This window comes from Polyodon spathula, chromosome 35, assembly GCF_017654505.1.
Source record: "Polyodon spathula isolate WHYD16114869_AA chromosome 35, ASM1765450v1, whole genome shotgun sequence".
Lineage (NCBI taxonomy): Eukaryota > Metazoa > Chordata > Actinopteri > Acipenseriformes > Polyodontidae > Polyodon > Polyodon spathula.
Window position 1 is genome coordinate 2884404 of NC_054568.1, and position 16238 is coordinate 2900641.

The following is a 16238-nucleotide window of genomic DNA, read 5'->3' on the forward strand; positions in this document are numbered from 1 at the left end:
CCATTTATATTTTGTAAAGTAGACTCTGTCTGAATATGAAGTATGAGGTAAGGTTTGGTCTAGGGGTTCCTTCTCTGTCCCAAATCTGCTGCTACAGGTAGCAATAGTCGAACCAGAACTCGCACAACAGACAAACTAGGCCCCAGAACGAATCAAAACACGCTAATCGCAATTTACAAAACAGTGTATAATAGGGTTTTCTTTTTTGGTAAGAATCTTGTTTCTTCTACTCATAAAAACACCCGCCATCAAATTCTGAGTTGCAATTTGCGATTAGTGGGTGGGTCAAAGTTTTGATTTGGTCCGGGCTTAAGTCATAGGACTCGCATCTCCCACACTAACAAAAATGGGAATTTATATAATAGTTCTTGTTTAAGAAAATCTTTATTTTAGTGGCTTTTCTGGTAGACCGTGAAAAAAGTAGATTCTGAATTTAAAGAGAGGGTTTGTTGTTGCAATTAAGATTAAAAGGACCAAAACGCCATTCGCTATTTTTCAGAAAGAAAAAAACAAAAAACAAAGGTTTATTTATTTATTTGTTTGTTTATTTATAAATGTGACATTTGTCATCTCATCTATCTAGGTGTAATGTAAATTCATGTTTAATTTTTTTATCTCCAGGAGATCGAGCTCACTGTTCAAATTAGTTTTTTTTTTCATTCTTTTAATATTGGCTGTATTTCAATATTTAATTAAATGTGTTTTAGCAATATATATATATAATATATAATAGTGATTAAAGTTTGCAGATAAAAACTGACAACTTTCGCCATGAACCCTCTTTTTAATTTCAGAAATGTTATTGAATTTTACTGTTTATCAAAGCTGTTTAAATTTAAAAAGGAGAGAGATTCTGGAATAGAAAGCAAATACTTTATTTGTCATTTATCTCTGTACTTTAGACACATTAAAATCACAAACTTTATTTAATTTATTTAAAAGAACTCTGGTTAGGAATGATATATATAAGATAATGACTTGGTTTGCATTTGCACCCAGCTGTATCGTTTTAGAAAGTAAATGAAATGAAGGCTGTCCTTTTGGTTTTTGATTCTTATAATAAACTTTAATGTAATTCTCTGTTAGTGAAACTAGTCATGTGACAATGCCACTGCTCCCGAAAAATCATTAAATATCAGTCTTTCATACTTCAATAAACCAACTGTCTTCAGGAGCAATCAAAATGAATTTAGTGAATCTTACATTGAATACAGTGAGATCTGCTATGCTTATCTCAAATTTTTGATTAAGACAGATTTATATTCAATGTTAAACTAGACGAAGAAGTGGCTTAAAATATCATGCCATCGTTGCCAGCACCAAACCAACATTCTTCCTCATTCCATTCAAGTCAAGTAACAATGTGAGCTTTCAATTCTACAAGCCCCACCCTCTATATTCCTCTATGCTAGAATAATTGAAAGGAGTCTCCTGACAAGCTCAAAGCCAAGCAAAGGCAGATATAGAGATTTAAAAAAATGCAAACATAAAATAATAAGGGAATACGCAATTCAAAGGCCATATCAATCTACTTTGCTTATTAAAATGTACCACTGTATTTCTGCACAATTTTTTGTGAATGGTGCACCCTGGTTTGCTACATTTATGAATCTGCTTTACCATACTTCTGTTCTTTTAAAATGATTACCTGTGCTTTACCATGCATTCACTATGCTTTATTACACTGTGTTGTGCTTTTACTGTGGTACGCTTCTAAAAGTTTTAGTCTTTAACCTAAATGAAAGAGGGATTTTCAATCCAGCCCTTGTGAAATTCTGTGTAGTGGAAAGAGCGCTAGGACCTATTGTAGCCAGTATCAATAAACTTAACCACTAAGGCCTCTCTTGGCTGCAACCGCAGAGTGTCCAGTGCCACTGCTCCCTGGCGGTCCAGTCTGGAGCTGACCACTATGGTGCCCCGCGTGGGCAGGCCGGGAGTCAAATGGTCTGTCAGCACCGCCTCCTGCTGGCCAAAGTTCAGCAGGACGAGGAAGTGGATGCACTCCCAGGAGCGTAGAAAAGCCAGAAATGGGGAGGGGGTGGTGGTGATGGAGGGAAGCAGAGTGAAATTCCCACACTGCAGGGCCACTTCCAGAGCCCTGGCCTGGCTTAGAGATTTGAAGAGCTTGAGAATTGAATGCTTCTCCTTCAGCTCAGCCTGGTGGGAAAACAGAGGGTAGTTTAGAACCCACTAATAGCTTTTTACTTTTGGGGGGGGGGGGGGGGGGTAATTTAAACTAAAAACTATTTTTTTTTACATGCACCACAGTTATTTTGACAGATTTTATGCAATTTACCGAAATGTCTTGTGTTTGATTTGGTATCTAGATTACCACCGTTTTACAAGGAAAGTAAATCCCACTAACTCTCTCTCGCTTCAAGTGGCGTCGTGCATGGAGGGAATTTGTTGACTGTTTCATCGCACGCACAACCTTGGCAGCCACTGATGCAGAATAGACAAGGATCAATCGGGGATAAAGAGGAATACAGCAAGCAGAGGGTATCGGTAAAGACCCACACCAAGGTTCCCAACGTATAACCAATCCGTTCCACTCACCTCGACCGAAATCTGTGCCTCAGCCCCTCCGGGGGATCCTGTGGGATGTCGCACAGTCCCAGAGATTTGGTATGAGCCCCACCTCATAGAAGGCAGCTCCGTCACAGAGTTGTTCTGTGGTAGACGAAGAGAGTCCAGGTTTAATGCTGCCGCTGCTTCGTTCAATTTATATTCAGATTAACGCCATTCTCAAAATGCATATTTCTGCAGATGTATTGTACGTGATGTTCCGTCCCCTGAGTGGCAGACTGGTGCTTTGAGCTCACCTGCTGCTCATGAAGGCCGATCTCGTCCCCGTAGTAAAGGAACGGTGCCCCGGGCAGAGTGAAGGTGAGGACACTGAAGAGGCGCTGTAGTTCACCCACCAGAGAGACCAAGTGGCCCACCTTGGGACCCCCTAGCTGGAAAACAACAAACGATTGCAGACGAACCCAATACTCACCTGTGGTGTGCAGTATTGTCATGTATTCAAGGGTAGCATTATTTTGAGGATATATAGTATAGCACAATGCTCAGAAATTTAGCAGAAATGAATGTGAATGAAAGCTGGTTTAGAGTATTGTTTGTTGAACCCTGGCTTGTGCTCTAACCCTTGCTTTACACGGAGTCTGTTCTTTTGTAGTGGGGGTCACTCACCGTCCAGCTAGGCCACGCCTCTGGCGGTGTGCACAACGCTTGCTCCACTGCGTCGGCCACTTCCTGCGCGGAGAGGTTTCCCCTCGAGGGAGGCAGCAGGGGGCGGGTGAAGAGATCGGCTAAGGAGCGTTTCACAATAACACCATCCTCCCATTCGGACGAGACAATCAGGATCCTGGAACAGGTAAAACCATTATTAAAACATATTAACTGTTGGATGAGACATACATCTTGTTTAAGAAAAAGTATATATTAAACCAGAGGTGTCCAATCACGGTCCTTGAACAATTACCTTTCATTCTCGCCCTCCTTCGAGCTGTAGACTTTAATCGTCGCTTGCCATTCCTCTAGGGCCTACAAAACCAGAAGTGCGTTATAAACCTTTACTACCATCACAAACCCCGACACCCTAAATAATGTGCTAAAAAGCGTCCTAACTGAGTTTCCAATGTGGTTCTTTATATAAAATGCAAGTGTGACATAGATAAGAATTAGAACATTAGAGGGGGCTATTCAACCTATCAATGCTTTAATATTTCATAGTATTTATTCAGTAATGACATGTGTAATTACTCATAATTACAGTGTAATTAAATCATGTTAACAGTATATTTAAATACAGTTGTGTGGTTTTACTGTACAATTATGTACTTATATATACCGTTAATAGGATTTACACATGAAGTACATTATAACAAAGTGTAATTACAGATGTAGTTAGAGTAATTACTATTTAAATACACTGTACTTAGGGACACTTAATGTAAAGTGTTACCTCAATGCCCCTCTGACTCCTAGCAGTCTATTAATCTCAAAATCCTATCAAAGTCCAATTTTAAAGGATTGCAATGATTCAGCGTCAACAACATAGCTAGGCACCCCATCCCATACCTTAACAAAAAAGCAGAAGAATAACACACTGAATAAAACTATGGGCTGGTATCTGACTGTCTTTTGAACGTTTAAAGAACTGATAAATAGTTTGCAGTATTCAATTAAACAACTTGATACCCAATATCCCGTAGCATGCAAATTAGTATCATATTAGTCCAGTCCTAAATATATTTTTCTTTGAAAAGGGCATCAGAACATAAGCACATATTAATGCGATTTGATACATTCTAAATCAATATTTTTTCACAGAAAAATATTTAAAGCCTTTGCTTTCAAATTGCTGCATCCTAATTATACCAATGAAATTTCATGCCAGCTATGAAGCTCAACACATAGAAAATTTAGCTTTATCATCACAGTGGGGTTGAAAAGACCAAGACAGTTACCACTTTAAGCTTCAGTTTCTTATTTTATTTTGAGAAGCCATAAAAGCATCTGGAGGGCCAGTTAAATTTAGACTTAACTTTTGCGGTTAACAAAAATCTAGGGAGTTATCATAACACATTAAAGAGAAAATGAAAATAACAGGTAGATAGCAGGTTAAAAATGCTCCAACAAATGTCGAAGTTGTCTGTCCTCAAATGAGGACAATGGCATTTACTAGGCTAAAGAATAAATGCTGACGCTATGGTGGCGCGTGCATCGCAGCGGTTTACCTACCTGCGTTGAGCTACCAGCTTCTGCGTCACAAATCCTGAATCCAGCCACTCCCAGCTCCAACCAAAACTGCAGGGCACTCTGAGAAAATAAACCAATCCAACCCCCTTGATTACCTGCGGTGCCATTTTACAGAGCAAGAATAGAAAACGATATTCTTAACAACACACCAGCCATCAGAACAAAGCCAGTGACCCGCTATCGTGGATTGCCAGCAATACAAAAGGAAGCTTGACTACATTCTGATCTTGCCTGTGTTACATATGTCAAACGCAGGTCAAAGCACCTCAAAAAGTATATAACAGCAACAGCCACTCAGAATGCAGTAAATTTCACTTGTAATCTGTTTTTCAATAGAGTTGTAGAACTTGCTTCTGTCTACCAAACGGCTGGTTGTTTTGTGAAAATGTACTCAAGTTATTGTAGTTATTGGTGCCTAGTGACATGGTGGTAACGGGGCATGGGCTAGTTTGTGCCATATGCACCGCATACCAGATCTCAGGTCTGGTTCCTTTTTGTTTGACAGGCGAGAATTATACAGTTTGCAAACGATAAGCCGTATGAAAAGATATATATTTTTGTTGCAAAAAATAATTCCATTCCAATTCCAATAGTGTGTTTCTGTTCCATGAACTGAATGTGTATAAGCAAAACTGCTATCCCCCTTCCAAATTAACCCCTGACTACCTGGATACTCAGATACAAGTGCTCATAAAAGGGTAAGTCGAAAAGAAAAAAAGCCATTTCCTCTTAAGATAAATCCCAGATTTCTACCTTCACTGTTCCCAGGTGGCTGGTGTTTGGGTCAGGCAGAGTGTGATTACTAGAGATGTTGAGGGTTTCAGGGTGCCATGGCTCAACACTGCAGAGATCCAGCAGGATCCTGATTCCTGAGAGAGAGAGAGAGAGAGAGAGAGAGAGAGAGAGAGAGAGAGAGAGAGAGAGAGAGAGAGAGAGAGATCCACAGGGTAATCCAACTGATACAACACCACAACAAGACTTCAATTATAACTTTGCAGTCTTTATTTAACTTCGCGTATGTATTTATTTTTTTATATAGCGCCTTTCATAGTGAACCAAAGTCACTTACCAAAGGCTATTGATTTAACATCTCATCCGCAGGATGAAGCATAAGGAGGTTAAGTGACTCAGGTCGCACAGTGAAGTCAGTCGGTGGCAGAGGTGGGATTTAAACTGGTGACCACCTGGTTATAAGCCCTGGACTTTAACCACTGAACAACACTGCCTACTTTGCAATGTACTGCAAAGAGGTTTGTTAGATTCTGTTTAATTTCCTAAATATTTAAAACTGTCACGATTAAAACATGTTTAAACTATAACAATTTTTTATATGATCTACAACTGCATCAATGTGGATGAGACTACATGTGTACAACACTGATGTTTACGTGGAAAAGACTTGAGTAACTGAGTAAGTAACCGTACCCTGAACACATTCTACAGCTGGCCTCTATATTTGACATGCCTACTGTACCTTTGACAATGGTCAAATGATTAAGAGAAATTCTAAATGTTTAAAATTCAGAAAATGTTTTGTGTCTGGACTTTCAACACAACGTGCTATAGAGGGAGGCAAGGTATGGTATCATATGCCGAACCCTCAAAGACTGCAGGCACAGCGACCAACTCAGATACCTTTTCCTGAACAAACCTGGTTGCTCCTTCATATCAAACCAGTTCTATGTGGACTTCAAAAGAGGTTAGATGCGTCTGTCAAACGGAAATGTCTCTGTGAGTAGTTCTCACCCAGGGAGTTGCTGTGAGCAATAAGCTCCTCAAAGTCCTCAATGGATCCCAGGGTCTGGTTGATTTGAGTGAGGTTGGGTGGAGATCCGGATCCCCCGAGACTTGAGAAGAGGGGTCCCAGAATCAGAGCCCCCACCCTCAGAGACAGCAAGTATGGCAGGCCAGCCCGGATACCTGCCAGCACCCAGAGGAGAACATCAAATACTGTGAATATTCAGAAAATGATTTCTGTGGCTTGAAACCAGGTTTGGACTGGGCTCGCTTGACTTACTGTTGTCATTTTGTAGCAACATGTACCTGGGAAAACAAAAATTTTCAACTCCATGCAACTCTGTCAAATCTTACATTTTTTGGACAACGTTCCACAAAGGTGACAACTTGAATCACAGTTCACAACTTCAACCCTGCAACAGAAAAATAGATCCACAGCTGTGCAGTATTAAGTAGGATTTTCAAAGTATCAAATCAATCAAATTCTGCTGAGCTAGTGGATTGTGGATTGCGCAGATATTGCACAGTTGTGGAGTTGACTGAAAAGCATTTTTAATATTGCATGGCAGATTCAGTTCTGACAGGAAAGAAGACTCACCATTGATGTCTCCAATACCGTCCTGGTTGGTATCTAGAAAGAGAGAGGGTTCGAGCTGGTAGAACAGATCCTTCTGCCACCAGTGCAGGCGGGGTAGCGCTGGACGTGGAGTTTGAACAATGATGGTGGTGGCTGTGCCCAGCATCGCCAGGCAGGCAAGCCAGAAGACTGTGAGCAGACTGCAGCGCAACGCCCGCCACCTGAACCCCCCTGCCTGGGATCTCAGCTCCTCCTGCCCCAGTGGTGCCCACATGAGAGCGGAGGTAGAGCCCAGGAGAGGCTCTGTCTCGCAGTACCGCCCGCTCACAGACAGAGCAGCTGCTGCCTCCTGGTCACCCTTCAAAACCATCTTCTCCTGTCAAGAGGAACCAGCTTTCTTAGTGAACAGCTTACACATGTGTAGGCTCCTGTGATTGGGTCTGGTTCCCATAAGAAGAAAGGTGACTTAGGGGAGGGACAAGGGTGTGATTTCAATGGAGGGATTGCTATGATACTAGCGATTTTTATTTTCTTTTAAACATTCCCATGCCAAGTTTAACAAAACCAACTCTGAGACTATTCTGGTCCACCTAAAGGCTTTAACCCCTAACGGTACACAAGGAACCGAGCGCTTTTTGTTCAAATCTTAAAATACATTTGAGAGTGACTCAAGTATCACAAGGAGGTAACTGACGGCCAGATTCAACCTGTCAGTACATTTTAAACCCTGTTTCGTGCACCTCATTGTAAAAATAAGAAAGTTAGCATCATTTTTATTGGTGGGACACATAAGTCCCTTGTACGGTAAAGAGTTAAAGAACGTTTAGGCATTTAAAAAGATTCCAAAATTTCTTGGTTGATACCATGCCCTTGTCCCGCCCCTAGGTGTTTTCCTGTTATGGGATCTAGCCTCAACCCTGTTACTGCTTGCAAAAAATTAATGTTATCCAATACGTTACATCTTCAGGCTTTGTTACGCCTCTGCGAGTAAAACAGACATTTTAAAAGGGTTATGAGAATCATCTTTATTCCTTCTGTCAATCTCACCGTACCAAAACAAAATGCTTATGAAAGGTGGGACACCCCTTTAGGAAGCTAGACTTGTAAAGGGCACGGTATGTCACTGAGCTGAGAAGCGTTTCAGAGTTGGATAATTCAAAAAAATAATAAAAAAAAAGAAGGTACAAGAAATTGCAAAGTTACTCCAAAAGTTAAGTGCTCAAAGTTTAATCAGTATCTTTGCTTCACACCAGAAAGCCATTTCTTTCTGGAGTTCTACACCAATTAAAATAACAAATATATGGATGAATCATTCTGCCCAAGAGGTAAGATTTACAGAAACAATTATGTTAGAACGTTTGAAACTGCAAACATTTACAAACAAATTACACATTTTCAGTTGGTGACAGTTATTTTGTTATGAAGTACAGCACTGAACCCTCCTAGTCTCTGTTAGTCACTTTGGATAAAAGCATCTGCTAAATGACTAATATATTTGAGTTTTCTAATTATGCGTGCAGCTATCAGCTATTACAAGGCATCAAAAATTAATTTGACTTACCTTGGACAGGGTTTCTTTCTTTCTTTCTTTCTCTCTCTGTGTCTTCCACACTCTTCCTTTCTTTAAAGCGGCTGTCAGTCCACAGTTAGTGAGCAGGCTGGACGTGATTCACACCCAGATCTTGCACGGTTCTGTGAAAAGCCTCCACACTCCCCTGACGCATTCACATGTATAATGAGGGAGATACCGGCCACCCAAAGCAATAATAAAGAAATATGCACTGGGGAAGGGTCCTGCACAATGATTCTGATAGGGGGTGAGTATGAAAATGTTGCCACTGTGGTTCCGTTCTTCCAATGGCAGCCTCATTCTATTTTAGCTGCCCCTTTGCAATTGTACCAAACAGTTTCTTTGACACTGCAGTGAATAAAATAAAAATATATAATAAGAGACTAACTGTCCCAACGCAAATACAGGGCCTGAAATGCATTTGCATGCAATGTGACAGCTTAGTTGCGCCTGACATCAGTTGCATGACTCGGGCTCTGCAGTGGAAAAGCAGCCAGGATCCTCTTGGCCGGCATAATTATACAGTAGAAAATAGATTTAAGTGACTATGAAGGTTGGAAGCAGAATGGTGTAGTGTTTAGAGCTGAGACTTAGAGCCTAGTGGTGAAAGCTTAGGGACTGAAAATAAGGCAATGTGTTCAACATGTCAGAACTGATGAACTAGAAGGCAAGGGGTCTATTTAATTCATGTCCCATATCAGGGCGATGACAGCATACGTGCTACATTATTTTCCACTATAAGATTTGCTAAGCACAAAGCAGGGCTCAAGCGGGTATCAAGTGATAAGGATTTACAGTCCAGGTTAGGCTATAAGAGGCAGGCTGATTAGGAGGTATAGCCCTGCACATCATTTAGCATCAGCCCTGCAATCCTTTACAGGATTCTGTCTCCTCAAGCCTAATGCTCATTAAGTTTAGCTTGATCATTGTAAGGCTCTACTAAATCCCTGTTGCATTTAGATAATTAAATGTCCAGAGATTAGACCCACTTTCAAGGTTGTTTTAGGGGACAGACAAGCAACAGTGCTTCTGAAATTCAATAACTGTGTCAAATGACAATACGTTCGGGGCTCCCGAGTAGCTCATCCAGTAAAGGAACTCCACCTGGAGTGTAGGATGCGCCCTATATCTTGGAGCACGGCAGTTTGAGTCCACTGCCGACCATGGCTGGGAGTTCCCAGAGGGCGGTGCACAACTGGTCAAGTACTGCCCGGGCGGGGATGGTTTAGGTCGGCTGGGGAATCCTTGTTTCACCACGCACCAACGACCCCTGTGGCTGACCGGGCGCCTGCAGGCCTGCAATTCAGAGCCCAGTGGTCCTCCTACTCTGTAGTTCTGTAATGGCTTCACGGCGGGCTTAAGGTGCGAAACAAAGTGGGTGGCTGACAGCACACGTTTCGAAGGACACGAGTGCTCGTCTTTGTCTCTCCCGAGTTAGTGCAGGGGTTGCAACAGCGTACTAGGTTGAATAATTGGACATTCCAAATTTATACAAAAAAATAAATAACAATTGACAGTACATCTAATCTATTAATCTGTCCTAAATTGTTAAAATAGCATTTAGAGTAAATTTAAAGAAAAAGAAAACAACAGCTGTTGATAATGACAAACGTCAGTTTTTTACGTCACTAATTTTTATTTTGCTGGTTGTACAATGCCTGTCGCAGGTCTGCATGTTTTAATGTCATTGGGGGGGGGGGGGGGGGGTCACTTGGGTGACTTGGTCCTCATATTTTTTTAGCCACTGTAAATACCTTTCTACAAACTGTCTTGTGGTTTATCTTGCAGCCTTCTGCAGTCAGCCTCTGTACCTCATACGAAACTTCACCCAGATCAGGAATTTCAAACCCTGAAGATAATTATTGTTTTTCAATCCCAGTCTGCCTCTCATTAATTGTTTGAACTCACAGTTTACTATTAAGTGCACAATCTCAGGCCTGGGAGGAGGAGGGTAGTGTGGCCAAGTGATTAGAGCTGAGGGACTGGGAGGAGGAGGAGGGTAGTGTGGCCAGGTAAGAGAGGCTAGAACTCTAACAGTTTATACAACATAGTGGGCTAGAACGTCTTGATTTAGTCAATGGTGATGAATGTAATCAAATCAGTTGATTATTCGGTCCACGATTTTATTTCAAAAGGGATCTCCTCCAAATCTGTTAGCAGGATTAACTTGATTAACACAGCAACAAACTATATTTTAAAGAGAATGAGATTGTGGGAAAACTCCAATTACAACACTGAGAAGACTCTGGAACATCAAGAAGAAATCTTTATTGTGCAATAATATATTTTCAAGGCAAGAATTAATACATAGTAGCAAACAGAGAAGAAGATGGTGAATTTCAGATGCCTCTAATTGTCTGATATCTTAGGTAACGCTTTGCAACATGACAGCTTGACAGCAACCTAAAACAAGCATTCACAGGTAAACAAGTGAAGCCCATTTTATAGTGCAGGGGTGGACAACCCTGGTCCTGGAGAGCCACAGTCTCGCAGGTTTTCTGGGTCTCTCTAAATCCTCAGCAACTAAAGTCCTGGACAAAAAGTTAGTGTTGACCAATTAACAATATAATTGGTTCAATTAAGTAATTGAGATCTCGGGTGAAACAAAAACCAGAAGACCCTGTGGCTCTCCAGAACCAGGGTTGGCCAGCCCTGTTATAGTGTTTTCCAGTGAGACCAAAAACCTCACTATTCCCCTGTATTGCTTAAATAAAGGTTGCAGCAATGTGTGATGAAACAGGATGGACACACAACATTGTCCTGGACTGGTCATGGTTTGGATGTTTTTGATGACAAAAACTCTAATCTAATGATTAGCTCTGATCTTGGATTACATTTACTTAACAGACAGTAGACATATCTAAAAAAAAAAAAAATCAAAGCACAGTATTTTAATAATTGCCATAAGAACCACTCAAAGATTACATACATCATACACATTTAAGGGGGAAGAAACATTGAATTTTAATATCAAGCTGGTTGAAGATAGCACTGCAGTAGCCATTTTGGATTTGGCATCTTGTAGTCTGTGCTAGCTTATGATTGGCTGGCTTTTCAGACTGGGCTGGAAGTTGAGGGAGGTGTTTCCATGGAGACATTATATGCTGCCATTCTGTTTCCATGAGACAGAAACAGGCTGTTAGCTGGAACCGTCTGAAATGTTTATATTCTGAAAATAAAACATTTTATTAATGTATTTTTTTAAATTACATTTATTTCTTTTTTTGAGAAGATGTTAAAAATCAGCTTACCGTGGTCTCTCCGAGTACTCCCTTCTCTGCTCTCAGCTTGTGATACGCAGAAATAACAGTGTCCCTCCTGCAAAGGAACAGAGGAGAACATAAGTCGTTCTGTACATTTTTTTGTCTCCTCTTTCCTGTTTTTTCTTCCTCTTTTGTTTGCACTTGTCCCCCCTCTTTCCCTATCCCCCTTTCCATCTCTCCCTCCCTGCTTCCTTTCTGAACTCCCCCCAGTGGAAGCCCCAGGTATTTCAGCACCAGTCCCCTCACTCCCCCCTATCACTCACTTGCTGGCTAGCCCGCCCCCTGGTGGCAGTCCTGGGATTATCTCCGATTGCAGGTATTTCATCACATAGATCAGGTCAGGCACGCCTTCCTCCTGCCACTCCTCGAAGATTTCTGTGACAAACACACAGCACAATGCTACCTGTAAGAAGGGGTTTCCCTCCTGTTCTAACTTGCAGTTTGATCAAAAGTAAATGGAAAGTTATCACAGCATGAGGCAAAGCTTGTGAACTTGGTTGCACAAGTGACAGGTTTAATGATTTTTCATTTGACACACCTAAGCTGGGTCTTAAAGTAATTCTGTTTCAGCATGAGAAGGCAGCCCATTCCATCCCCTCACCACTTTCTATGTGTGTCTCCTTCAACAACATGACTAGACAGCCCATTCCATCCCCTCACCACACTCTGTGTGAAGAAGAGTCTCCTTCAACAACATGACTAGAGAGCCCATTCCATCTCCTCACCACTTTCTGTGTGAAGAAGTGACTCCTTCCCTCTGTCCTATGTCTATCTTTACTTAATTTCCATGTCCTCTGGTCCTGGTTTCTGTGCTGCACTTAAAGGATTGTTAACTACTGTATGTCAGCTTGTTAAAGACTTCAATCATGCCCTCCCCACCCAGTTTTTTTTTTTGTTTCAGGGTAATTAGATTCAGTTCTTTCAGCCTATCTTTGCAGTCCAATCCTTTCATCCCTGGGATTAGTCTACTTGCTCTTCTTTGGACTCTCTCCAGGGCCACAATGTCCTTGATGCGGTCTCACCAGTGTATTATACAGCCTCATCATAACCTCCTTGGATTTGTACTCTACACTTTTGGCTACATACCCAAGCATTATGTTGGCCTTTCTGACTGGTTCCCACACTGTGTGGTTGCTGACAGCGATGAGTCTATTACAATAAAAATAAAAACTTAACTTTAACCCACAATGACTCCACAAAAGTGCACATGTTAGCAAGTGCACATTTAAAACAGAAAACCGCGAGCAGAGTTTCTTTATTACCTGCCACTCTGCTTTCCAGCACTTCCTCCAGCTCAGCCTCACGCTGCAGTGCCTCTTGTGACACCTGGGGGGCGCCAGGGAAGCAGATCAGGATGATGCTCATGTTGTCGTGACTACCCTGGGGGTGTGAGAGGGGGTACAAAGAGTTAGAATGAAGAAGAACCTTATCATCCAGTATTCATTTGCAAGGGAACATTATTAAAAACATTACTGTCGTTTCCCTATGAACCATTGCTACTGTTCTTGTTTTATATATAGGGCTTCTGTTTTGGAGGTTTTATTAAATGTTTTTTTTTTATGCTTATTTTTAGATATTTTCAAGCTTTATGTATGTCCTTTTTTTTTGGGGCTTTCGTTTTTGATATAGTATGAAATTAGTATTTTCTGTTTTTTTTTTTTTTGGTGTCAATATGTATAGTAACTCGACAGCACTTACACACTAATGTGATAGCTCTTGTAGGTTATAATGTCACAGGAATACATCCATCAAATTACAAACTTATTATATACTGCTGGGTGTGCTTTATTATTATGTTAAGAATGCTGTCTTTGCATTCTTTCTATAGAAGACCCACAACATGAAAATCTTTATTAAGGTATTATGGGCCAAAGCCTTTGCTCCAGTCCTTATTTAACTCCTGTTTTTTGAAAGGGGTAAAACCTTTTAATTTTACTAAACTAAAACCAAACAACTAAGTTATATATTTCAAGTGCTTTTAAACATTCTCAGGGTGTTTTGTTTTTTTTCTTCATTTTTAACGTTATTATTATTACTATGTTGATCTGTCAAACTCTCAAAGTATCTCATAGATTGTTTACCATAGCAAATTCATATTTCCAAAGTTATATAATCATTATTTGCTAAGCGTGCCAGTGGCTAATCCAAAGGTTAGCTAAGGTTGTCCACCATTGCTGTACAGATATAGCGAAGGTTTATATGCAGGTTGACGCATTTCTTGAGGCTCAAGAGCTTAATTAGCAGCTAATTTACCTAATTGAATGTGATTGATAGTTTTCCTGGAGGAAAGGATTATTTCCGATTAAAACGTTACATAGTAAATTGAGATTTCATGTTGACAACAAGAGCACACTGCAGCTGCATTCCATTAACTGCTTCTCAATTCCATTTAAAAAGAAAGTTGATTTTAATAGACAGTTACAATGTAATTAATGTGTAAATGCTTTTTCATGCTGTATGTAAGTATACAATTGTATCAGAAAAGGGTTAGGGTAGGAACATATAATTTTATACAGTCTCTTGTTTGTATTTAAAACAAGTTTCTGGAATATCAGTAAGCACAGTTCTAAAATTCAAGAAGTTAGCTGTAGCAGTTTATAAGTAACCTGAGCTGCAACTATGCTGACAACAAGTAAAAAGGTCTAATTAAGCAAATTATCAGTTCAATTAAGGGGCTACTTAAGTAATGGAGAGCTTGGTTGGAATGAAAACCAGCAGCCACTGGGGGTCCCCGGGACTGAGTTTGAGAAGCCCTGGTCTAGAGTACCGAGAGCTAATTTAAATATGAACAGAGTTTAGATATTTTCTTTAAAATCATGTAAATAACAAAACTACAAAATGGTATCGCAAAAGTCTACCGGAAGCCATAATAGTAGTACAGTATTTCAAGTTGGATTTCAAAAGTCACATTTTTCAATTTTTGTCAGTTTTTCTTTAAGTATATGGAAAACTACAAAGCAGTATATAATTCAATAGCTGATGAAAATTTTTGGTAATAGCTGTAGACATAGCTCATACGACTGGTTAAGAAATGCACCAACCTTGTACAGACATGTGTCAATGATCTGCGCGCACACTTCCTTCAGATCACTGCAAACCTGGAGCCGGTTCCTCGTGAAGGCACACAGACCTTCATTACTGATGATGTCCCAGACTCCATCGCAGGCCAGCACCAAAAACTCATCCCCAGGGGAGCGTGCCATTTCATACACCTCCGGCTCGGGAGAAACCAGCTGCTCGGTGGGGAGCCTCAGCTCCACCTCCTTGAAATCAAAATCGCCCAGCGCCCGGGACACAGCCAGCGAGCCGTTCACCCTTTGCAGGGTCACCGTCCCGCCTGCATTCTGAATCCTCTCTCTCTCCTGAGGGTTAAACGGCTTGTGATCTTTGGTGTAGAAACACACCTCTCCGTCGCGGCAAAGAACCGCCCTGGAATCACCGCAGTTGATGAAATAAACATGCTCAGGGGAAAGTATGATGGCCACGGCAGTCGAACCACTGTTGTCCCAGCCCTGGTACCTCGTCAAGCGATGCATATAGCTGTCGATGGTCAGAAAGCCATCCCGGATACTGTCCTTCACAGTTTCCGGGTCCCCCCCTTGCTTCACTCTTCCGGTTTTTAAGATGTGCTCCAGTAAGTGGTGGGAGCAGTACTGGGCCACTTTGGATCCAGCATGCCCATCATAAATGGCGAAGAAGCACCAGTCGGACAGCTCTCCTGGCAGCTCAGCCACGCACGAGTGGGCATCCTCCATCTGAGCCCGCCAGCCTTGCATGCTGGCCAGAGCGTAGCGCAGCCCCCCCCATGCGCCCCCCTCTCCAGTCTCCTTGTCCAGCACGGGCCGGTCCAAGTAGTCGCGGTCCAGCCCTTCCTCCTCCTCCTCCTCCTCGGGTCCTCCCTTGAAGAAGAAGGACACCATCTTCTCTGTCTCCCGGGCCAGCAGCCTCACAAAGGAGGTCATCTGGGGCATCTTGCTCTCCCACTGTGAGCTGTCTGGCCCCCTGCACTTCATCAGTCCGGCTTCCAGTTTTCCTTCCAAATTTATTCTGATATCTTCTTCCAATCTGTATAAATTTACCTCTCTTTTTTGCTTACACACTATTTATTTCCTCCTCTAAATTCTCTATTCCTACTATCGCCTCTATCAGTCGCCCAATTGGTTGTGCTTTACAATTATAAAGCAAAAGTAGCCAAAGGTATCATCGCCTTCTTTCCCTTTCTTCTTCGTCACTGTCAGGGTGGTTCTGGCTCTCCGTTTTTCTCTTTTTAGCTCAGTTCTTTGAGAGTTTCTCTTTTTGTCTGCCGCCCTGGATCACACCTGCTTTG

General features: G+C 41.5%; 2 protein-coding genes across 2 annotated transcripts; both read right to left on the bottom strand.

Moving 5' to 3' along the window:
• Positions 1 to 955: 955 nt before the first annotated feature.
• On the bottom strand, positions 956 to 7448 carry LOC121303756 (neutral and basic amino acid transport protein rBAT). The gene is made up of 9 exons (XM_041234530.1): positions 7100 to 7448; positions 6511 to 6684; positions 5518 to 5633; positions 4747 to 4824; positions 3485 to 3546; positions 3193 to 3367; positions 2823 to 2957; positions 2557 to 2670; positions 956 to 2157 (listed from the first exon to the last, which is right to left on the bottom strand). Exons 1-9 carry the CDS (start codon positions 7446 to 7448, stop codon positions 1795 to 1797), a joined length of 1566 nt encoding a protein of 521 aa, XP_041090464.1. The 3' UTR covers positions 956 to 1794.
• A 3509-nt stretch (positions 7449 to 10957) lies between these two features.
• Positions 10958 to 15924, bottom strand: LOC121303757 (protein phosphatase 1B-like). The gene is made up of 5 exons (XM_041234532.1): positions 14953 to 15924; positions 13174 to 13291; positions 12175 to 12286; positions 11900 to 11966; positions 10958 to 11817 (listed from the first exon to the last, which is right to left on the bottom strand). Exons 1-5 carry the CDS (start codon positions 15922 to 15924, stop codon positions 11788 to 11790), a joined length of 1299 nt encoding a protein of 432 aa, XP_041090466.1. The 3' UTR covers positions 10958 to 11787.
• Between the last annotated feature and the right edge of the window lie 314 nt (positions 15925 to 16238).